This window comes from Pelodiscus sinensis, chromosome 1 (genome assembly GCF_052426305.1).
Source record: "Pelodiscus sinensis isolate ZL-2025 chromosome 1, ASM5242630v1, whole genome shotgun sequence".
NCBI classification, from domain to species: Eukaryota; Metazoa; Chordata; order Testudines; family Trionychidae; genus Pelodiscus; species Pelodiscus sinensis.
The window spans coordinates 101,605,078-101,623,527 of NC_143052.1; the positions used below are offsets into that span (position 1 = coordinate 101,605,078).

The following is an 18,450-nucleotide window of genomic DNA, read 5'->3' on the forward strand; positions in this document are numbered from 1 at the left end:
ATGAAGGAGTAGCCGTGTCCGTCTGTAACTTACCAAAAAAAACCCAAAAAACGAATGGTCCTGTAGCACCTTAGACACTTACAAAAAATATGTATCTGAAGAAGTCGATTGTGCACACAAAAGCTGATGATAATATCCATACATATTTTGTTAGTTTCTAAGGTGCTACAGGACCACTCATTTAAGGTTCTTTTTTTTAAGAAAAGCAAGTTTCTTTACATTTACAGAAGATAATGTTGCCTGCTTCTTACTTACAATGTTACCTGAAAGTGACAACTGGTTTTGCATAGCTGACATTGCAAAGTAGTTAAATGCCAGATGTACTAAATGTTCATATTCTCCTTCATGCTTTGACTAATAGGCTCCAAAGTTTTACATTGTTTTGGTTTTGAGTGCAGTTATGTAAAAAAACCCTGTTCATTTGTAAGTTGATCTTTTACAATAAAGAGTTTGCACTACAGTACAGGCAGTCCCCGACTTATGTCAGATCCGCACTTACAAACGGGGCTTTTCTCGCCCCGGAGCTCACGGGCAGCGGGTCACCACCCGTGTCCTCCGGGGCGAGAAAAGCTTCTCCCAGTCTCCCTAGTCTGCTGGGGGGGGGGTCCAGAAAAGCCGCTGGACCCCCCGAGCAGACCAGGGACACCCGAGCAAAGCCACCCAGGTGGCGGGAGTCCCGATGCCTGGGCAGCTTTGCTCGTTTGCCCCGAGCAAAGCTGCCCAGGCAGCGGGACTCCCGCCGTCTGGGCGGCTTTGCTCCTGTCCCCCTAGTCTGCTGGGGGGGGGGGGGTCCAGCAAAGCCACTGGACCCCCCCAGCAGACCAGGGACACCCGAGCAAAGCCGCCGCCTGGGCGGCTTTGCTCCCGGGCAAACGAGCAAAGCCGCCCAGACGGCGGCTTTGCTCTGGTGTCCCTGGTCTGCTGTGGGGGTTCCAGCGGCTTTGCTGGACTCCCCCAGCAGACCAGGGGGACAGGAGCAAAGCCACTGAGCACGCCCGCAGGGGGACAGCCCAAGCGCGCCCGGGCTGTCCCGCTGCGGGCGTGCTCCAAGGCTTTGCTCCCCGTCTCCCTGCAGACCACGGAGACGGAGAGCAAAGCCACTGAGCACGCCCGCAGGGGGACAGCCCAAGCGCACCCGGGCTGTCCCGCTGCGGGTGTGCTCCAAGTTTCAGCAGCGGCTGACGCCAGTTCCGACTTACATACAGATTCAACTTAAGAACAAACCTACAGTCCCTATCTTGTACGTAACCCGGGGACTGCCTGTACTTGTATGAGATGAACTGAAAAATACTTTATCATTTTACAGTGCAAATACTGGAAATAAAAATAATAATATAGAGGGAGCATAGTGCACTTTGCATTCTGTGTTGTAAATTAAGTCAGTATATTTGAACATTCAGAAAAACATTAAAGATATTTATCATAAATTTTAATTTGTATTCTATTATTTTTAACAGTACAATTTAAACTGCAATTCATTGTGACTAATTTTTTTAAATCTTGTGATTATTTTTGATTTTTTAATCATTTGACAGCCCTCATTAAGAGGTAAAACAGTCAAAACCAAATGACAATAAAAATTAGTCATGTGACAGAGATCCCCCTCTAAAATTTTATATCAAAGGTTGTTTTCTTGACTCCGCTAAACTATTTTTAATTCCTGCTTCATCTTTTCCTGGTCAGATTTGGTTTTGCTTTTTTTGGGAGGATGTTTTTATTATGCATCACCTCCAGCCAGTGCTCAGAGATTTGTTCGCTACTGACAGAACAAATCAATAATAAAAGAGGGGTTTTTTTAAGATTCAAAGCATGATTTATAGGATTTAATTTCTACGGTGTGTAAACATTTTGTTACAAAATATTGCCTGGAGGTAATAGTAATAGAGCTGGGCACCGCACTGGAAACTTTTAGCCAAAAACACCCAGGCTGTGTCTACATTGGCAAGATTTTGCACAAAAGCGGACACTTTTGTGCAAAATCTTGCCGCCTGTCTACACTGGCCATGAGTATTTGAGCAAGAACACTGACTTTGTAATGTACAAAATCAGTGGTTCTTGTGCAAATACTCTGACGCTCCCGCTCAGGGATAAGCCCTCTTGCGCAAGTATCCCTCTTACAGCAACGTTAATTACTTGCACAAGAAAGCCCGATGGCTAAAATTGCTATCGGAGCTTTCTTGCGCAAGAGAGCGTCTACACTGGCACGGATGCTTTTGCGCAAAAGCACATGCCACTGTAGACGCTCTCTTGCGCAAATACTTTTAATGGAAAAACTTTTCCGTTAAAAGTATTTGCGCAAAATCATGGCAGTGTAGACGCAGCCCCAATGTTTATTTACTTGCAAAACTGTATTCCTTGGTTTTTGAAACCATTCATGGATTTGCTAACATATAAGACCTTATCTTTCTCCTCTTTGAAGTTCTCTCTGGTTGCCTATGACTGTTTATCTCTATTCTTTACCTCTACACATTTGTATATTGTTAGGTTACTAAAGAAGCCAAATACTGCGTACAAAACAACATGGGCCTATATGGCCTAACAATATATGAATTAGTTTATCAGAAAATCACAACAATGGTAGCATAATAAAAAGATGGGACTTTATTTATCTCATAATAAAGAAATGGGACTCTCCAGGCCAAAAAAAAAAAAAAAATCTTTCTGTCTTCGGGTCTCATGAAAATAATGTCCTCCACTACTCTCAGAGTATAAAAACCTACAAAATATGTGAACACATTAGGTCACAGGAGGAAACCGGCAAACAACGAATTATAAATGCATTATACATACTGTAAGAGTATGTCTACCCTTGCTGTGCCAGAGATCAATGTTCTGGCATTTGATTTAGCAGGTTCCATTTACACACGTAAATTGAACGCTGAGGGCAGCTGCACCCAGTTCCCATCAGCCTCCTGCTATGTGGATGTCATCAAGCTCGGCTTAAGGTGAGCCAATTCCAGCTACATATTCTACATATCTGGAGTTGCGTACCTTAAGCCAACTTTCCAGTCTAATACAGACATGGCCTAAGCGTCTTGAAACAGATTAATTCTGCTAAGGATGAACTTTACTATAAAGGATAGTCATAGTTAAACAAGTGTTCTTGAATACCCTGAACATAATGTTTGACTCTGGCTTTTGCCAAATTATTGATAAAGTACAGCAAGGCTACATGACATCCCAAGGAAGATTAAAGAAAGATTTCATAACATCCCACAGTTTTTTCTCCTCAAGGGACATATTCAACAGATTTTATATAAGGTTTGCAGAAGTGCTAATGCAGGAACTTAGCAATGAGTGCAAAATACTTGGTTTGGATGGCCTTTTGCACTTCTTGCTGGAATTTATACAATAGTGTAGAATGCTTTTCTCAAGCTAGAAAGGATATGGGGAAAATGGTAGAGTTTAGATTTCTTTTTACATTAGTTACTCTCTGAAAAGTTTCTATGCAATGCTCATCCAGCACCGAGAAGGAAAGTAAGGCAATAATGAGACTTTGCGTGTTGTCTTATTTTCATCTAATTAAGAAGTAACTTTCAAAAAGGAAAGATGGTTTTGTGATTAAGGTATTGGCATAAATCCTAGAAGATTAGGTTCAGTTGTCTGTACACCAACAGATTTCTTGTGTGACCTTGGCTAAAACTGTTTAATATCTCTTGTCTGTAAAATGGAGATGACACATCCTTTGCCTATCTTGTCTCAGAGTGTAAGCTGTTTGAGGCAGGGACTGGATCTTCTTATACGTTTGTACAGCATGAAGTACAGTAGACTTCCGATAATCCGGCACCTTTTGGACCTAGGTGGTGCCGGATTATCAGATTTGCCAGAGAATCAGGAGGTCCGGTATAGCTGCACAGTTTAACAGCTGGCCAGGACACAATCTCCCTCCCTCTCCCCTCCCCTTTCCTCTTCGCTGCCGCTCCGTGCTGTAACCTGATCCTCCTCCCCCCCCCCTCCCCTTTCCCCTTCAGCTGAAGCAAAACGCTCTTCTCCATACTGTAACAAGATCCTACTCCCTCCCCCTCTCTCCCAACCTTATGCTCCCTCTGGTTATAGCCAGAACGTGTGCTGAGCGGCAGGCTTTTTAATCAGCTGGTCAGGAGCGCTTGGCATTTTGATGCTGGAGTATCGGGAGTGCCGAACAGTTGGATGCCGGACTATCGGAGTTTTACTGTGCTATGGGGCCCTATCTTTAATTGGCTTGTATTGCAATACAAATAGTAAAATTTCAACCAGGAAGGACATTGTCTCAACGACTTGATTACCTGCATCCTGCTTCAAAGACCTTTTAAGACTTCACTTCAAAGAGAATCCTTTGAACTGTCATTCATGCTTAAATTCGACACTTTACACTCAAATTTGAATAAAGATGCTAATTATCTTACCCATTACAAAGATAGCTTCCCCAGTTATCACCTCTAATATCATTAGCTCACAGACATTTACCTCTCCCCCTCAATCTCCCTTCTGTTCTGAAATTTGATTTGTCCTTTTCATATGTGTTTATTTTTTTATTTGTATCCTTTGGTATATATGGTTGTGACAATTTTCTTCCACTATTTGATCTGAGGAAGTGGGTCTGGCCCACGAAAGCTCATCACCTAGTAAACCATCTTGTTAGTCTTTAAAGTGCTACACAGTCCTGTTTTTTGTTTCAGTAAAATAAGGAGTGTCAGAATCAGTGAGAACTTGTCTTATGCTTTCCAACAAGATCCCAAAACCTTATTAAGAAATTTTTAAAGAAAGAACAAAAGAGTTGAAGAGAGAAGGTTAAAAAATAGATGCTAAAGGAGATAATGGGCACAGATCAAAATTTTCCATTCTAATCTCTGGTCAAGAACCAGTTCTAAGAGAAGTTCATTATTGACTAAAATATTTCTAGATCGTCTTTACTGCAAGATTTCCAACTAACATTCATGTCATTCAGCTTACTATCTTTTTTTCTCTTTAATGCAGAGTGCTACCAACAAGTGGGCAGCAGCAAAATGAGGGGCTATTTCTGGTTCAAGACATCTAAAAAATAGAGAGGTGAAGCAGGAAGATACAGAAAGAAAGCATGGGACACATATTGGTGTAGGGTATGAAGACTCCACATTGTGCACTGGGCGCAGAAGTTCTTTTAATAGAACTGCCAGTCTCCCTCACTGCTAGTAAGCCCTCTAAAATAGGTACAGGTTTTGCCTTCACTTCTGCACTGCTCCTACTGTCCACCAGCCTGGAGAGTGTAACAAATTCTGCCTTTGCACCCAAATTGGAGTCTGCTGCATCGTGCATGGTATCAGTTGACAGGTAAGAAACTGACTAGCTGCACATGAGGCTCAAAATATACTTTTACTTGGTGTCTTAATGGATGGTGTGTGTTCTGTTGCCCTAGGAGAATACTAATTACCCAATATGGGCAAGTATCTTTAAGCTCAGGAAGGGTACGTCTACACAGCAGTGTTGTTTCAGAATAACATAGTCCGCGTGTACACTACAAGCAGTTATTTCAACATAATGTCAAAATAATGTCGATCTGGAGGACTTCTTACTCTGTCCACTGTAAGCCTCGTTTTACAAGGAGTAAGGGAAGTTGGAATAAGAGTGCTCTTTCTCGGACTTCCTGCTGTATAGACAGTGTCAAAAGCTGAAATAAGCACTTTTATGTCTACACTGGAGCTTTTGCTGTAATAGAAGTGTCACCAAAAATCACAACTTTAACCAGTAGTGCTGCACAGGCAAAACTCTAGCATGGATCTGCCTTTAAGAGAGTTGGAAGCCAAATAGGGTTTCCTTTACAAGATGAGTGGAACAGATGGAAGTAAAAAAGAACATTGTTACTCATGTTGTTAATTTAGCAATCTATAAATACAGCATTAACCATTTAGATCTACAATTGTTTATGTTTAAAACACTTAAAATTAGATTTGTGATTAAAATTAGACCCTACCTGAAAATTTGCAACAATGCCCATTCCAAAACAGCCCAGCAATCCAATACATAATGTAATTAAGTTACATAAAGAACTCATAAAATTTGATGATTCGTTTTGCTTCTCTAATATCAAATATCTGATGTACATTGTAGTTGCACCTAAAAGGAGAGAAGAAACCCAAAACATTTTCATTTACAATGCGGTTATATTATGGTTTTTTCATTTTGGGGGGTGAAATATCATATACATTTACAAAACTAACTTAAAATCACTGTCCACTGAATTATATTTTCTCTAATTCTATTGTGATGGGAGTGGGAAGGGAGACTAAAAAGTAGTAAATTCTACATGTATTATGTTCAGATGCCATTCTGAAAGGGCCTCCTCAATGCTAGCTTCCCCAATTGCAACTTAGGACACGAGGTCATTTCAGTCCTGCTTACAATTTTGATTTTAAAGAGCAGAGAATGTTGACAACCATACAATCCACATCAGGAAAGGGAGATGAGCGCTAAGTTGGAAGATGGACAGTTCATGAGACTTTAGTCTGCCCTAATAGATATCTGTATTCTAGGGTTACCATATTTGAACTTTCAAAAAAGAGGACACTCCTGAGAGGCAGTGTATCTGTATCAGTATCTACCAACTCACGTTATATTAATAACACATTAATACAACATGAATGGGTAGATACTGATACAGATACACTCCCTCTCAGGAGTGTCCTCTTTTTTGAAAGTTCAAATATGGTAACTCTATGTATTCTGGAACTACATAGGTTAATGACCTGGTACAGTTTATTTTTTGTTCTATTATTTATATCCAACAAAGTGCAACCAGTGCCATCAGAAATTGTTCTCAATTCTTGGGATCCTATTTTGACTAGCCTTTGCCATAAGAGCCTTCCAAACCAACATATACCAATATGTTTTGCCAAAACCAGCTATAGGCCCTGATACTCAATTCCTCTCAAAGACTTATTTAGGTATGAAAATTGACTGCATCAGAGAATTGCATTCTAACAGGATGGTGTCACAATATGTTGTTAATCAGGCCTTGTAAAGAACAGTTTTATAACACAGTTCGTAACTCTGGTCCTGTGTACATAGGGAAGATCAAATCACATAGTATTCTATATAATTCCCGCAATATAGTAAACTTGCCTGTGAAGACAGGCCCTTAGAGGAGATATAATTGGAGAGGGCGGTTGTGTATAGAGATCACTTTTGAGGTTTGGAAGCATATATGCATTTATACAAGCCTAGATTCTCCCCCTCCATCAGATTGAAAGGGGTTGTGCAATCAACTGCAATTCCTTGACTCAGGACTACTTGGCTTTGCTGCAAGATTCTTGATGGGCAGGGCACATTGATTTAAATCAGAGTAATTTAAATTACTGACTTTGATCAAGATATAAATAATCAAACAGGAAACATAAGCTCAAATAATCAATTTTAATTGTGCTTTGCATTTGCACTTTTTAGTTATTTTCCTAAGACTGATTCAAATTGGTGATAACCAATGAAATGTTGATTTACTACTTAATATCGCCTTTATCCTAAATTGGTTCTTCTTTTTGCTGATCAGGAGGATACATTATATCTATGCACATTTATTTAAGTAATTACATAGCTTAACGTACATGTATAGAGATTCTTATTTTTGGCATTTTTATTATGTTAGAAACTAGGGAATAGTGCACTTCTTATCCACTAGATAATTAATTTTGACTTGTGATTTGTGTCAATCTATTTGAATGGATATTCAAATTCAATTCAAAGTGCACAAAACCAGCATTTTTAAAGGAGTTAGATACATTAAAAGTTTATTCAAATATATTTTACATTTAAAATTAATAACCTATTTATTAAAGGAAGTGTTACCGAGAGTTAGTGAATATGTTTCTGTTTACCATGTCCTTCAAGATTACAGAACCAGGAGATCTCATTCTCTTACACTTGTTTTTATTCATAAATTGTAAGAGGATAAAAAACTTTCCTGCTTTTTCAACTCTTGAATAAACTAATAATTTAACTGAATCAACTGAAGTTATGAAAATATTTTCTCTGCACCCGCAGAAGGACCTACTGCTATCAATAGCTGGAATAGCATGTCAACAAATTCTGGTTCCATGTGCCTGACTAGTGACTTCAACCATTTCAGTATTTCACTCTCTTTAAAACAGCAAATATGTACAGCTTAATGTTATTTAATTTAAATTATTTTAATAGATTATAGTAAGTTTAGGCCTCAAATAGGTTGTCAATTTTAAATTTTATTTTGGATAAGTTTATCTTTTAAAAATAAAACAGTATTGAATTTTTTTTAAATCAAGTATTTTAAAAAATCAAAACCATTGATTTTTATCCACACTAAGGAACCTTATGCAAGTGGGTTGATGTGAGGAGCAGCTGGCGCAGCCAGATTTACACCAGCTGACAATTTTCTTCCACTGGTTATTGCTAACTACTTTAAGGCCACTCTGCACTGATTAAGTGATATTAGTGAACAACAAAATCAACTCCATAATCTACAGTCACTTACCCCTAAACCGCACTCTGCAGTACCCTCAATGGCACTGTGGAGTGGGCTCTCTGTAGTATTTTGTGGGGACTAAAATAGGGGCAACCAACTTGTTACTCATCCTGTTTCTAGTTCCAGATTCTCTGTTGTTCAGATAGAATCTGGCCCTTGATTGGCTCAGAACAAATACCCCATACATACCTAAAAATGCTGAAATATTAATCATAAACCCAAAGACGCCACTTTCTGGAGGTTTTGTTCCTGTGTCACTGAAACAAGAAGAACAAAAAAGTTAGTTCATGAAGCTTGTAAGAGTGAAGTCCTAAATTATACTACAATTTCCTAAAAAAGAAATGTCATTTGTATGAGGTTTTATTTAAGAAGACAGACATTTCCACAAGGAAATATAATGTCCCCTGTTGTATGTCTAAGGCTTTACTGGTCAAACTGAATGTTTGTTTTTGGGTGAAAAAAAATGTTATCTTGCCATAGAACACAATCTCTGAACTATAAATCTCTCCCAGTCCCTCATTCATGCAGAGCTATGAAGACCTGGATTTACACATCAGGTAGTTGTGAACAGCAGCTAGTAGAAGGACATTAATGAACTTTATTAAGGATAGTAATAGAGATGTAGCCGTGTTAGTCTGGTCTTGCTGAAACAAAAGACAGGACTATGCAGCACTTTAAAGACTAACAAGGTGTTTAGTAAAACGATTTTATTACAGGCACTTGAGGGAGGTCATATCTGCTATAGTCACACACATCTTCTCTCCAGGAGTACGTGGGTGCTAGAATTAGTTGTTCTGGGAGTTCTGCTGGACCCCAGGGTTTGAAGTCAGAGATGAAAGTGAGCCAGTATAGACCAGTATGGCATACCAGTGAGAAAATGGCTGCCAGTACAGTCCGGTACAAAGTCCATGTTTAAGGACAATACCAGCAGGGTCAGTGATGGGGGGAGGGGCAGTTGCCCCCAGGGCCCACTAATTTAAAAGGCCCGGGGCTCCCAGCTGCCACCACTATGGCAGCAAGTGGAGCCCAGGGCAACATGGGCCTGACAGCACTAAAAAGCTGGCTGGGGAGAGGCTGCCAGAGCCTTGACCCTTCCACCTGAGGTCTTGCTCCTTCTAGGGGTCCAGAGCCACCCTCCCTCCCACCTTGCCCAGGAACCTGGCAGTTCTGTGTACCAGTAAGACCTTTAAGTTACTTTCACCCCTGTCTTGAAGTGGTTTCCATTATATACAGGGTTTACAGTCTGATTCAATGGCTCTCAACGCTCCCAATATAAAAATTGTTCTGGTGTCCCTGCAGGAATATGGTGGTCATTTAATGGCCAGAATGTGAAGCTTATTGCTATAATTCCAGGCATAAACAAAAGTAAATCATACTATATATATAATAATTATAGTAGATTGAATAGTGTGTTGTATGTCTGAGAGAGTTTGTGAGCAAGTGAGCAAGTGAGTCTCTCCATCTGTCCATACAAAAACTCCTAAACCAGTGGTCCCCAACCTTTTGAGGTTGTCGGGCGCCAGGGGGCGTGGCCGTTCGCCCGCCGGGCGCCAGTGGGTGGGGACACTTGCCTGCCCGGGGGCGCCCCCCCCCATAGCCGCATGCCTGGGGGCGAGGCCCCCCATAGCCATGCGCCAGGGGCCTCCCCATAGCCACGCGCTCGGGGCCGTCGCTCCCCCCCTCCGCAAGCGCCGCGCGCCCGGGGCCGGCGCTCTCCCCCTCGCCCCCCCGCAAGCGCCGCGCGCCCGGGGCCGACGCTCCCCGCAAGCGCCACGCCATGTGCCCGGGGCCAAGCCAGCCCCGAGCACCTGGTGGGCGCATGCAAATGCCCCCGCGGGCGCCATGGCGCCCGCGGGCACCGTGTTGGGGACCACGGTCCTAAATAGTAAGAGCTAGGACCACCAAATTCGGTATACAGCTTCCTCTCATTACTTAAAGCAGTGTGTGGTTTTGGCTGTGTAGGATGGGGAGAGGGCCTGAAGAGCTCCTCCTAAATGGTAAGAGCTAAGACCACCAAATCCAATATACAGCTTCCTCTCATCATAACTTACAGCAGGGTGTGCATGCATACAGCATAAAATCATCCAGAAAAGAGACAGAATCACCAGGCAAGTGAAAGGGACTGACTGGGGACAAAAATCTGCCCCCCACCGCTCCTGCATCATCCCTGAGTCTCCCAGCCTCCAGGCACCATTTAGGGAGGGCAGGGGGACTGCATCTCCCCGCCCCCCATTCATACGGAAACATTGCTGATTGTTCTCCTTTATCAAGGAGCAAGGGGAAAGTGCACAGTTTGCTGCATTCCTCACTCGGGCTGGGGAGTGCAGGGGGAGATGAACCTGGACATGCCCCAGCCAAGGGACATACACTCCTTTTCTGGCTGTGCCCGCTGCAGCTGCAGTAGCCATGGACAGGCTTTTTGTACCTGGCCCCAAGCTGCTGCAGTGAGAGAGCGCTGGAGTAGTCTTCTCTGCCTGGGCCAGCCTTCATGCTGAACCTCGGATCAGCTGATCATCAGCACAGCGCAGTGGCCATGTTTATTTTAATGAAGTGGGGAATATTTAAATCCCCGCTTCTTTGACTATGCCGAATAAACAAATTTACATGGCTCCGTCAATGGAGCTATGTAGTCTAGACATACCCTGTGGAAAGAAGGTGCTGTGGAAGGTCTGGGAGGAGGAAGCACAAGCAGGTACCAGGAGGAAGAGCTTGTAGTAAGGAAGGTGCTGGAAAGAGCTGTGGGAAAGTGGCCCAGGGAAACGTAGCTGTCACGCAGCTGATACTGGAGACATTGCAGGCTGCTGCTATCACAGGGTCCCTGGGCTGGACCCGGAGTAGAGTGCAGGCCCAGGTTCCCCGCATCACCAACTCCCCAGTCAGCACAGGAGGAGGACTAATTTTGGTAAAGGGGTCTGTTTTGCCCTGAATCACTTGGAAAGGCAGTAGAGACTATGGAGTTGTGTCTCTTCTCTTTTCCCCATGCTGGCTGATTATGAAGGTGACAACAAATGGCAAGCTGATGCCCTAGATAATGTGTCTAAAGCAAAGGCTGCCATGAGCCTCTGAGATGAGCAATCTGCTTGAAAACATGGGACCCACCAAAGCAGAGGAGGAGCTTTGTCACAGATGCGTTAACAGGAGTGTTGTAAGCAATATACAAGAAGTAATTCTTCTGCTCTACTCTGCGCTGATTACATCTCAACTGGATTATGGTGTCCAATTCTGGACATCATATTTCAGAATATGTGGAGAAATTAGAGAAGGTTCAGAGAAGAGCCACAGAAATGATTAAAGGTCTAGAAAATATGACCTATGAGAGAAGACTGAAAGAATTGGGCTTGTTTAGTTTGGAAAAGAGATGACTGAGAGGGGACATGATAGTAACGTACCTAAAAGGGTGTTACAAGGAGCAGGGAGAAAAATTACTTTCCTTAACCTTCGATAATAGAACAAGTAGCAACGGGCTTAAATTGCAGCAAGGAAGATTTAGGTTGGACATTAGGAAAAACCTCCTGTCAGAGTGGTTAAGCACTGGAATAAATTGCCTAGGAAGGCTGTGGAATCTCCATCATTGGAGATTTTTAAGAGGTTAGACAAACAACGTCAGAAATTATCCAGATGGTGCTTGGTCCTGTCATGAGGGCATGGGACTGGACTTGATGACTTCTTCAGGTTCCTTCCAGAATTCTACTTTTTATACTTAAAAAAAATACTTTTGTTTATTATCAATCCCTGTGAAAATAATTGTTACCTGGGATGGGGGCCACAGCTATGCATATCTCTCTTTCACTGATAAAGAGAGCAAACATCTCTTTCTCGGTGTAAAACTTTTATACAGAGTAAAATTTATTTATTTGGGGTTTGGTCTCTTTTGAGGGTTGTGTTCCTAGGTGCTGTCCAATACCTATAATTGAGCCCTCCCAGACCTGAGCTGTTTCAGCATCTCTATTACTCCGTGGGGTTGCTGTTACCTCTGTGCCAGTGCTGGGAGAGACAAGAGCTTCTGTCCCAGCAGGACAGGATGGTGTGGCAATCCAGAGAACAGATAGACGGGCTCATCACACCAAATGATAGCTCCAACCTGTCACACGGACTTTCAAAATTAAATCACAATCTCCCTCTGTCTCCAAAAGGTAATGAGCTAATAGCTGTCTATCATTTCCTTGGAAATTAGGATACCTGGTCAAGAATGGGGAAAAAACTAGATGGATACATCAAAGATAGTGATGTGAATCCTTTTCTTTGTGATGCTGTTACAACTAATACTGAAAACACCCAGAAAGACTCCCAGCACATATATATAAAAATTCTAATTAGAGTTCAGAGAGCAACAGCTAGAGACACTTCAACATTGGATCAATTTCTACAGCTTCTCAGGACAATGTTAAGATTTTCTGTTCATCTTATCTTCTAGTTATGCTTTCTGAAGACTTGCTACAGCACATACTTTTTAATATTCACACATTCCTTACCAGACAGTGAACCTGGTAAAATAAATAAAGCTGCCTTAATTTCCCATATAATGGTTCAGTTGTATTTGAAAGCCATCCTTAATCTTGCTTTAATTATCAGGGGCTTTTTAAGCTTGAATTCTTGTATATTTTCCTCATTGTGAGCCACAGGAAACAATTCTGAAGTACTTCTGTAAATTGTAAACTGCTCTGTGTAACCCAAGTACTGAACCAGGATTACTTCAAAGCCTTTGAAGGGCTTCAGGTGAGAAGGGAATGGAATCTGCCCACGTGAAGTATGCAGTCATTTGAAGTTCTGGGAACACTTCACATTTTAAGAGCAGTCCAAATAATTTTAAATGGTACTGAACTCCTTTCATTATTGAATTAAAGCTGTCTGAAAACGAAATTTTATAGGTGAGTTTTACAGTTTCAAGGAAACTCAGGGCTACATACTGTATATTCAAATATGTACCGTATTTAAAAATAATTGTTTTTTTAATACCACAAATATCATAGGCACATTCATAATGTCACCATAAGGTATAGAACTGGATTTTTAGGGACAAAATCATTTTAATTCTATACTTTTCACTATAAAGAATAAAATTAACATGACATGAAAACTTAAAATACATAACACCCTGAAGCTCCTGATGTTTTCAGGATCACTACATAGTTATTTTACACAAATTATTTGCATTAGCCTGTAGTTGACAAACATTTAAAATGAAATTACATTCAGCATATAGAAATTTTTAAATGGCACAATCATATAGTGCATGTGAATCAAAATATGCTATTAATTTAATTTACAATAATACAGAGGTAAGGGTAACCCACTGTAGATAAGATGAGAGAACTAGTGAGAAGTAATAATATTAATGTTAAGATTGCCACTCAGAATTCTGCTGAATCAAATATTATTTTGAAGTGTGTGGAGGGGAAAGAGAGAGAATATTTAAGATCCAAAATATTTACACTCGTTGTTAGAAAATATCTTGCATGTCTATTATAAAGTCAAATTCTTCTGCTTCAAAATGAAATCGCAACATTTATTTTCACAAGGAACTGATGTGATATATTTGCATACTATGGAATTCATTGATTCAAAAAATATCATCTTGCAGAAAATATCTTTAGGAGTCTGACACTGAATATTCAAACCACCATAAAAATGACCCAGAAAATTTACCTCAGTACATCTTACTCAGTGATTTCAAGATTTCTGTAAAGATCAGTTTAGATTCTGAGCAGCATAAAGGAAATAACTTGCCATCCTTCCTACATCCACTCCCCATTTTAGGTTCTCTATATGACAGACAGTGAAGTCCTGTTAGCAGTTTCCTATGAGGAGCTGTGTTTAAGCAGTTGACTTGGTATTTGCTACATCATAGAGCTACAAGTGAAATAGCTATGAGTGGACCTATATGGAGTATTTACGAAATAAAAATGAGTATAACTGAAAACCTAAACTAAAACCTATTAATAATCCTGCTTTTATTTTGTCTGATTGGAACTGTACAAGTTCATTTTAATGCCCAGTAAATGAGCCAAGACTGACATATTGCACAACTGAAATATCTTGCAACATTCTTCCCCTTTGTAGCTTATGGCTACATCCCATGATTCAGTTAGCCATTAAACTCTGAGGAATGAGCCATGTACTAAACAGTATAAAAATGTGTTACAGCTATTAAGCAAGAATCACCATATCATCCTGAAGAGCATATCATGCTTTATCAGCCTTCTATCAAAATCAGTTGAGTTCAAAACTATTAAAAATTGTATGCTAAATTTTGCTGCATATCTTCTTCCACCAATGCAATTCTATGCTGCTCGGAATGGATAGGGCATATTTCCTTCTCTTCATCCTTTATAAAGTCTAGTCTTCCCTAGTTTTCTTGGAGGAAGGGTAAAGTTGTTGAATCTATAACTTAGACCTAATCTGAATACAGTTCTTGTACAGATTTAACTATGTCAGTTAGGAGTGTGATTTTTTTTTTACAAACTAAAAGCTATGGCAGCACAATGCCTATTGAGTATACAAAAAACAGGACTATGTAGCACTTTAAAGACTAACAAGATGATTTATTAGGTGATGAGCTTTCGTGGGCCAGACCCACTGCCTCAGATCAAATAGTGGAAGAAAATTGTCACAACCATATATACGAAAAGATACAATCAAAAAAATGAACACATATGAAAAGGACAAATCAAATTTCAGAACAGAAGGGGATGGGGGGAGAGGAGGTAAATGTCTGTAAGCTAATAATAATAGAGGTGATAATTGGGGAAGCTATCTTTGTAATGGGTAAGATAATTAATGTCTTTGTTTAAACTTAGGTGTAAAGTGTCGAATTTAAGCATGAATGTCAGTTCAGAGGATTCTCTTTCAAGTGTGGTCTTAAAAGGTCTTTGAAGCAGGATGCAGGTAATCAAGTCATTGCGACAATGTCCTTTCTGGTTGAAATGGCAAGAAACTGTTTTTTCTTTGTGATCCTGTCTAATATCTGTTTTGTGGACATTGATTCTTTGGCGAAGTGTCTGAGACGTTTATCCAATGTACATAGCAGACGGACACTTTCGGCACATGATAGCATAAATTATATTTCTGCATGAGCAGGAATATGTGTTCTTGATCTTATAACTCACTTGGTTAGGTCCAATAATGGTATCAGCAGAGTGAATATGTGGACAAAGCTGACAACGGGGTTTGTTGCAAAGGAAGGTACCAGGGTTGGTATTAGTGTGGTATGTCCTGTGGTTGTTGGTAAGAATCATCTTGAGGTTAGGTGGTTGTCTAAAGGAGACTATGGATCTGTCTCCCAGAGCCTCTTGGAGTATGGTATCCTGTTCCAGTATAGGCTGTAGTTTATTGATTAATGTGTTGCACAAGTTTAAGTTGGGGGCTGTAGGTGATGACAAGTGGTGTTCTATTGTTGGTTTTCTTGGGTCTGTCTTGAAGTAAATGGTTTTTAGGTATTCGTCTGGCTCTTTCAATTTGGTTTTTTATTTCTCCAGGTGGGTAGTTGAGGTTTATAAATGCTTGGTAGATATCCTGAAGTTTCTGGTTTCTGTCAGTGGGATTAGAGCAGATGCGGTTGTATCGAAGGGCTTGGCTATAGATGATAGATTGTATGGTGTGTTCTGGATGGGAGCTGGAGGCATGTAGATAACTGTACGAGTCAGTGGGTTTTCTGTAGAGAGTGGTGTCTAATTTTCCATTGGTGATTTGTACTGTGGTGTCCAGGAAATGGATCTCTCGTGTAGAATGGTCCAGGCTGAGATTGATGGTGGGGTGTAGGTTGTTAAAATCTCTGTGGAATGTTTTGAGTATACAGCTACACCAGTATACAGAGGCTTTTAGTTTAAATTGGTATATCTTATTTCCCTTCCTATATGGAGGGGAAAAACCTATACTAGAATAAATATCTTCACACAAGTGATACTGTATCTACACAGGGGGACTGTTCTGCTTTAGCTATACAGGTATACAATTATTCCTAGGGAAATTCTGCACCACTGTGTAATGCAGAATTTTTCAGAAATTAACATTGTGCATGCAGAATTTCCTTTCCCCCATTGAAATGAGCTGCAGAGCCCATCTTATACACAGAAGGCAAGAGAAAGAGGGAGCTTAGAGCAGTGGTTCCCAACCACTGGTTTACGGACAGGTGCCAAGCCGTGAACCGTTGGCTGGTGGGCCGCGGCACAATGCCAGGCCACGCCCAGTCCTTGATGATTTGCTCGGCGAGAACATCCTCATTTAGTCAATGAAGATTTATTGTGCGAGCTTCCCCTGCCTAACAACACACCAGGGGCAGGAATCTTCAGAGTTTTGGATGGTTATGTTTCAGGCAGGCTCAACTGGACTCGTGTTGGAGTTCGTACAGATGGCTCTGCCGTGATGACTGGAAAGCTTTCCAGTTTCATGAACGAGGTAAAAGAAGTGGTGCCTGAATGTGATTCTAGCCACTGTGTCATTCATCATGAAATTTTGGCAAGCCGAAAACTTTGTCCTGAACTTCTCAATGTTTTGCATAATGTGATCCGTATCGTTAATTATATCAAAACGCATCCAATAAATTAATGTTTATTTGAATCGGCATGTGAGGCTATGGATGCCAAACACAAGCAGCTTCTACTGCATACAGAAGTTCATTGGCTGTCAAGAGGGAAAGGCCTGACCGGAATCTTTAAGTTAAGAGAACAGCTGCAGAGGTTTCTCGCAGATAAAAATTCATCATTAGCTGCACATTTTAATGACAAGATCTGTCTAGCTAAACTTGTATATTTGAGCGACATATTCACTGCACTGAACAAACTCAATCTCTTGCTGCAAGGGAGAATGGCATCCATTTTTAAAACAGCAGTTAAAATCACAGCTTTCAAAACCAAGCTGGAAACCTGGGGGAAATGTGTGTATAGGGGAATTTTGACATTTCAAACTTTTGAAGATTTTTCAGGAGAAGCTGTTGGACTTTCCAAGTTAGTAAGCGAGCACATGAAGTCTCTGATGCATTTGAGAAATATTTCCCAAATTCAAAAGATCCAAGAATCGGGAAAGAATAGATCCGCAATCTGTTTCTTCCTGCCAACAAGGAGTCGTCCTTGCCATCGTTGCAAGAGGATCAGCTGATTGAGCTAGCATATGACGGAGGATTTAAAACTTTGTTTAACACATCTTCATCTCTGTTGTCCTCCTGGTTAAAATAAAGGGTAAATATCCAGAACTCAGAACCCTCGCTCTGAAGACCTTGCTGCTGTTTCCATCTACATACCTTTGTGAATGGGTTTCTCTGCAATGATTGCTACCAAGATCAGACATTGGAATAGGCTTGATGTGAGAAACACACGGCGAGTTTCGCTGTCAAGCATAATTCCTCGATATAACTTGCTTGTGTTGGGTAAAGAAGCCCAGCGATCCCACTGATGTGATCTCTTCAATAAGTCATACGATTTCAAGTTATTTAGCTAGTGATATCTTATGTATCACTTTTAACAGTGGTGGAAATAAAATACTTTGGGTAGCTAGCCATGTGTTATGTATGATTTTTTGAAGGTGGAAAGCAAATACTTTAAGGGGGGAGAATAATAATAAAAAAGTGTGTTACAATGATATGTATTGTGTGTGTACAGCTGCAATGTAAAATAATACATGACGTCTTAAAATTAATTACCATAATGAATATGCAAATAAATGCCTAGCAGCTCCAGTTCCCAGCATGCCCTACAGGAAGGAGAGGCCAGTGCGCAGGGAACTCAGTACGAGCCTGAGACTGAGCATCAGGTTGTTTCTCACTCTGGATCCCTGAGCTCTCTTGTAGGGGAACATGGGTGTCTGGGGAATGGCAACCCCACAGCTTGTCTTGGGGAGAGGGGGAAGGGATGGGTGTCTGGGGTGAGACGGTCCTGCAGCTGTGCTCTGGAGGGGATAGGCTATAGGTATCTGGGCTGGTGGGGCCCTTCAGTTGGGCTCTGGGGAAGAAGGGGTTCACATGGGCTTTGGGGCAAAGAGATTGCAGGTGCCTGGCCTCTTGGTTGGCC

At 41.1% G+C, this 18,450-nt stretch overlaps 1 protein-coding gene across 9 annotated transcripts in view; it reads right to left on the bottom strand.

The window, feature by feature from the left end:
- Positions 1–18,450, bottom strand: part of DRAM1 (DNA damage regulated autophagy modulator 1) — an 86,785-nt gene that overhangs the window by 35,234 nt on the left and 33,101 nt on the right. For all 9 annotated transcript variants that reach the window (XR_016350613.1, XM_089781827.1, XM_089781824.1 and 6 more), the window contains exons 2-3: positions 8,639–8,706; positions 5,930–6,072 (exon numbers count right to left, since the gene is read on the bottom strand). Coding sequence is in view for 8 of the 9 variants with exons in the window: in XM_089781827.1 (XP_089637953.1) it covers positions 5,930–6,072; positions 8,639–8,706 (211 nt within the window). In the remaining variant the exon portion in view is untranslated. The remainder of the gene's footprint in view (positions 1–5,929; positions 6,073–8,638; positions 8,707–18,450) is intronic.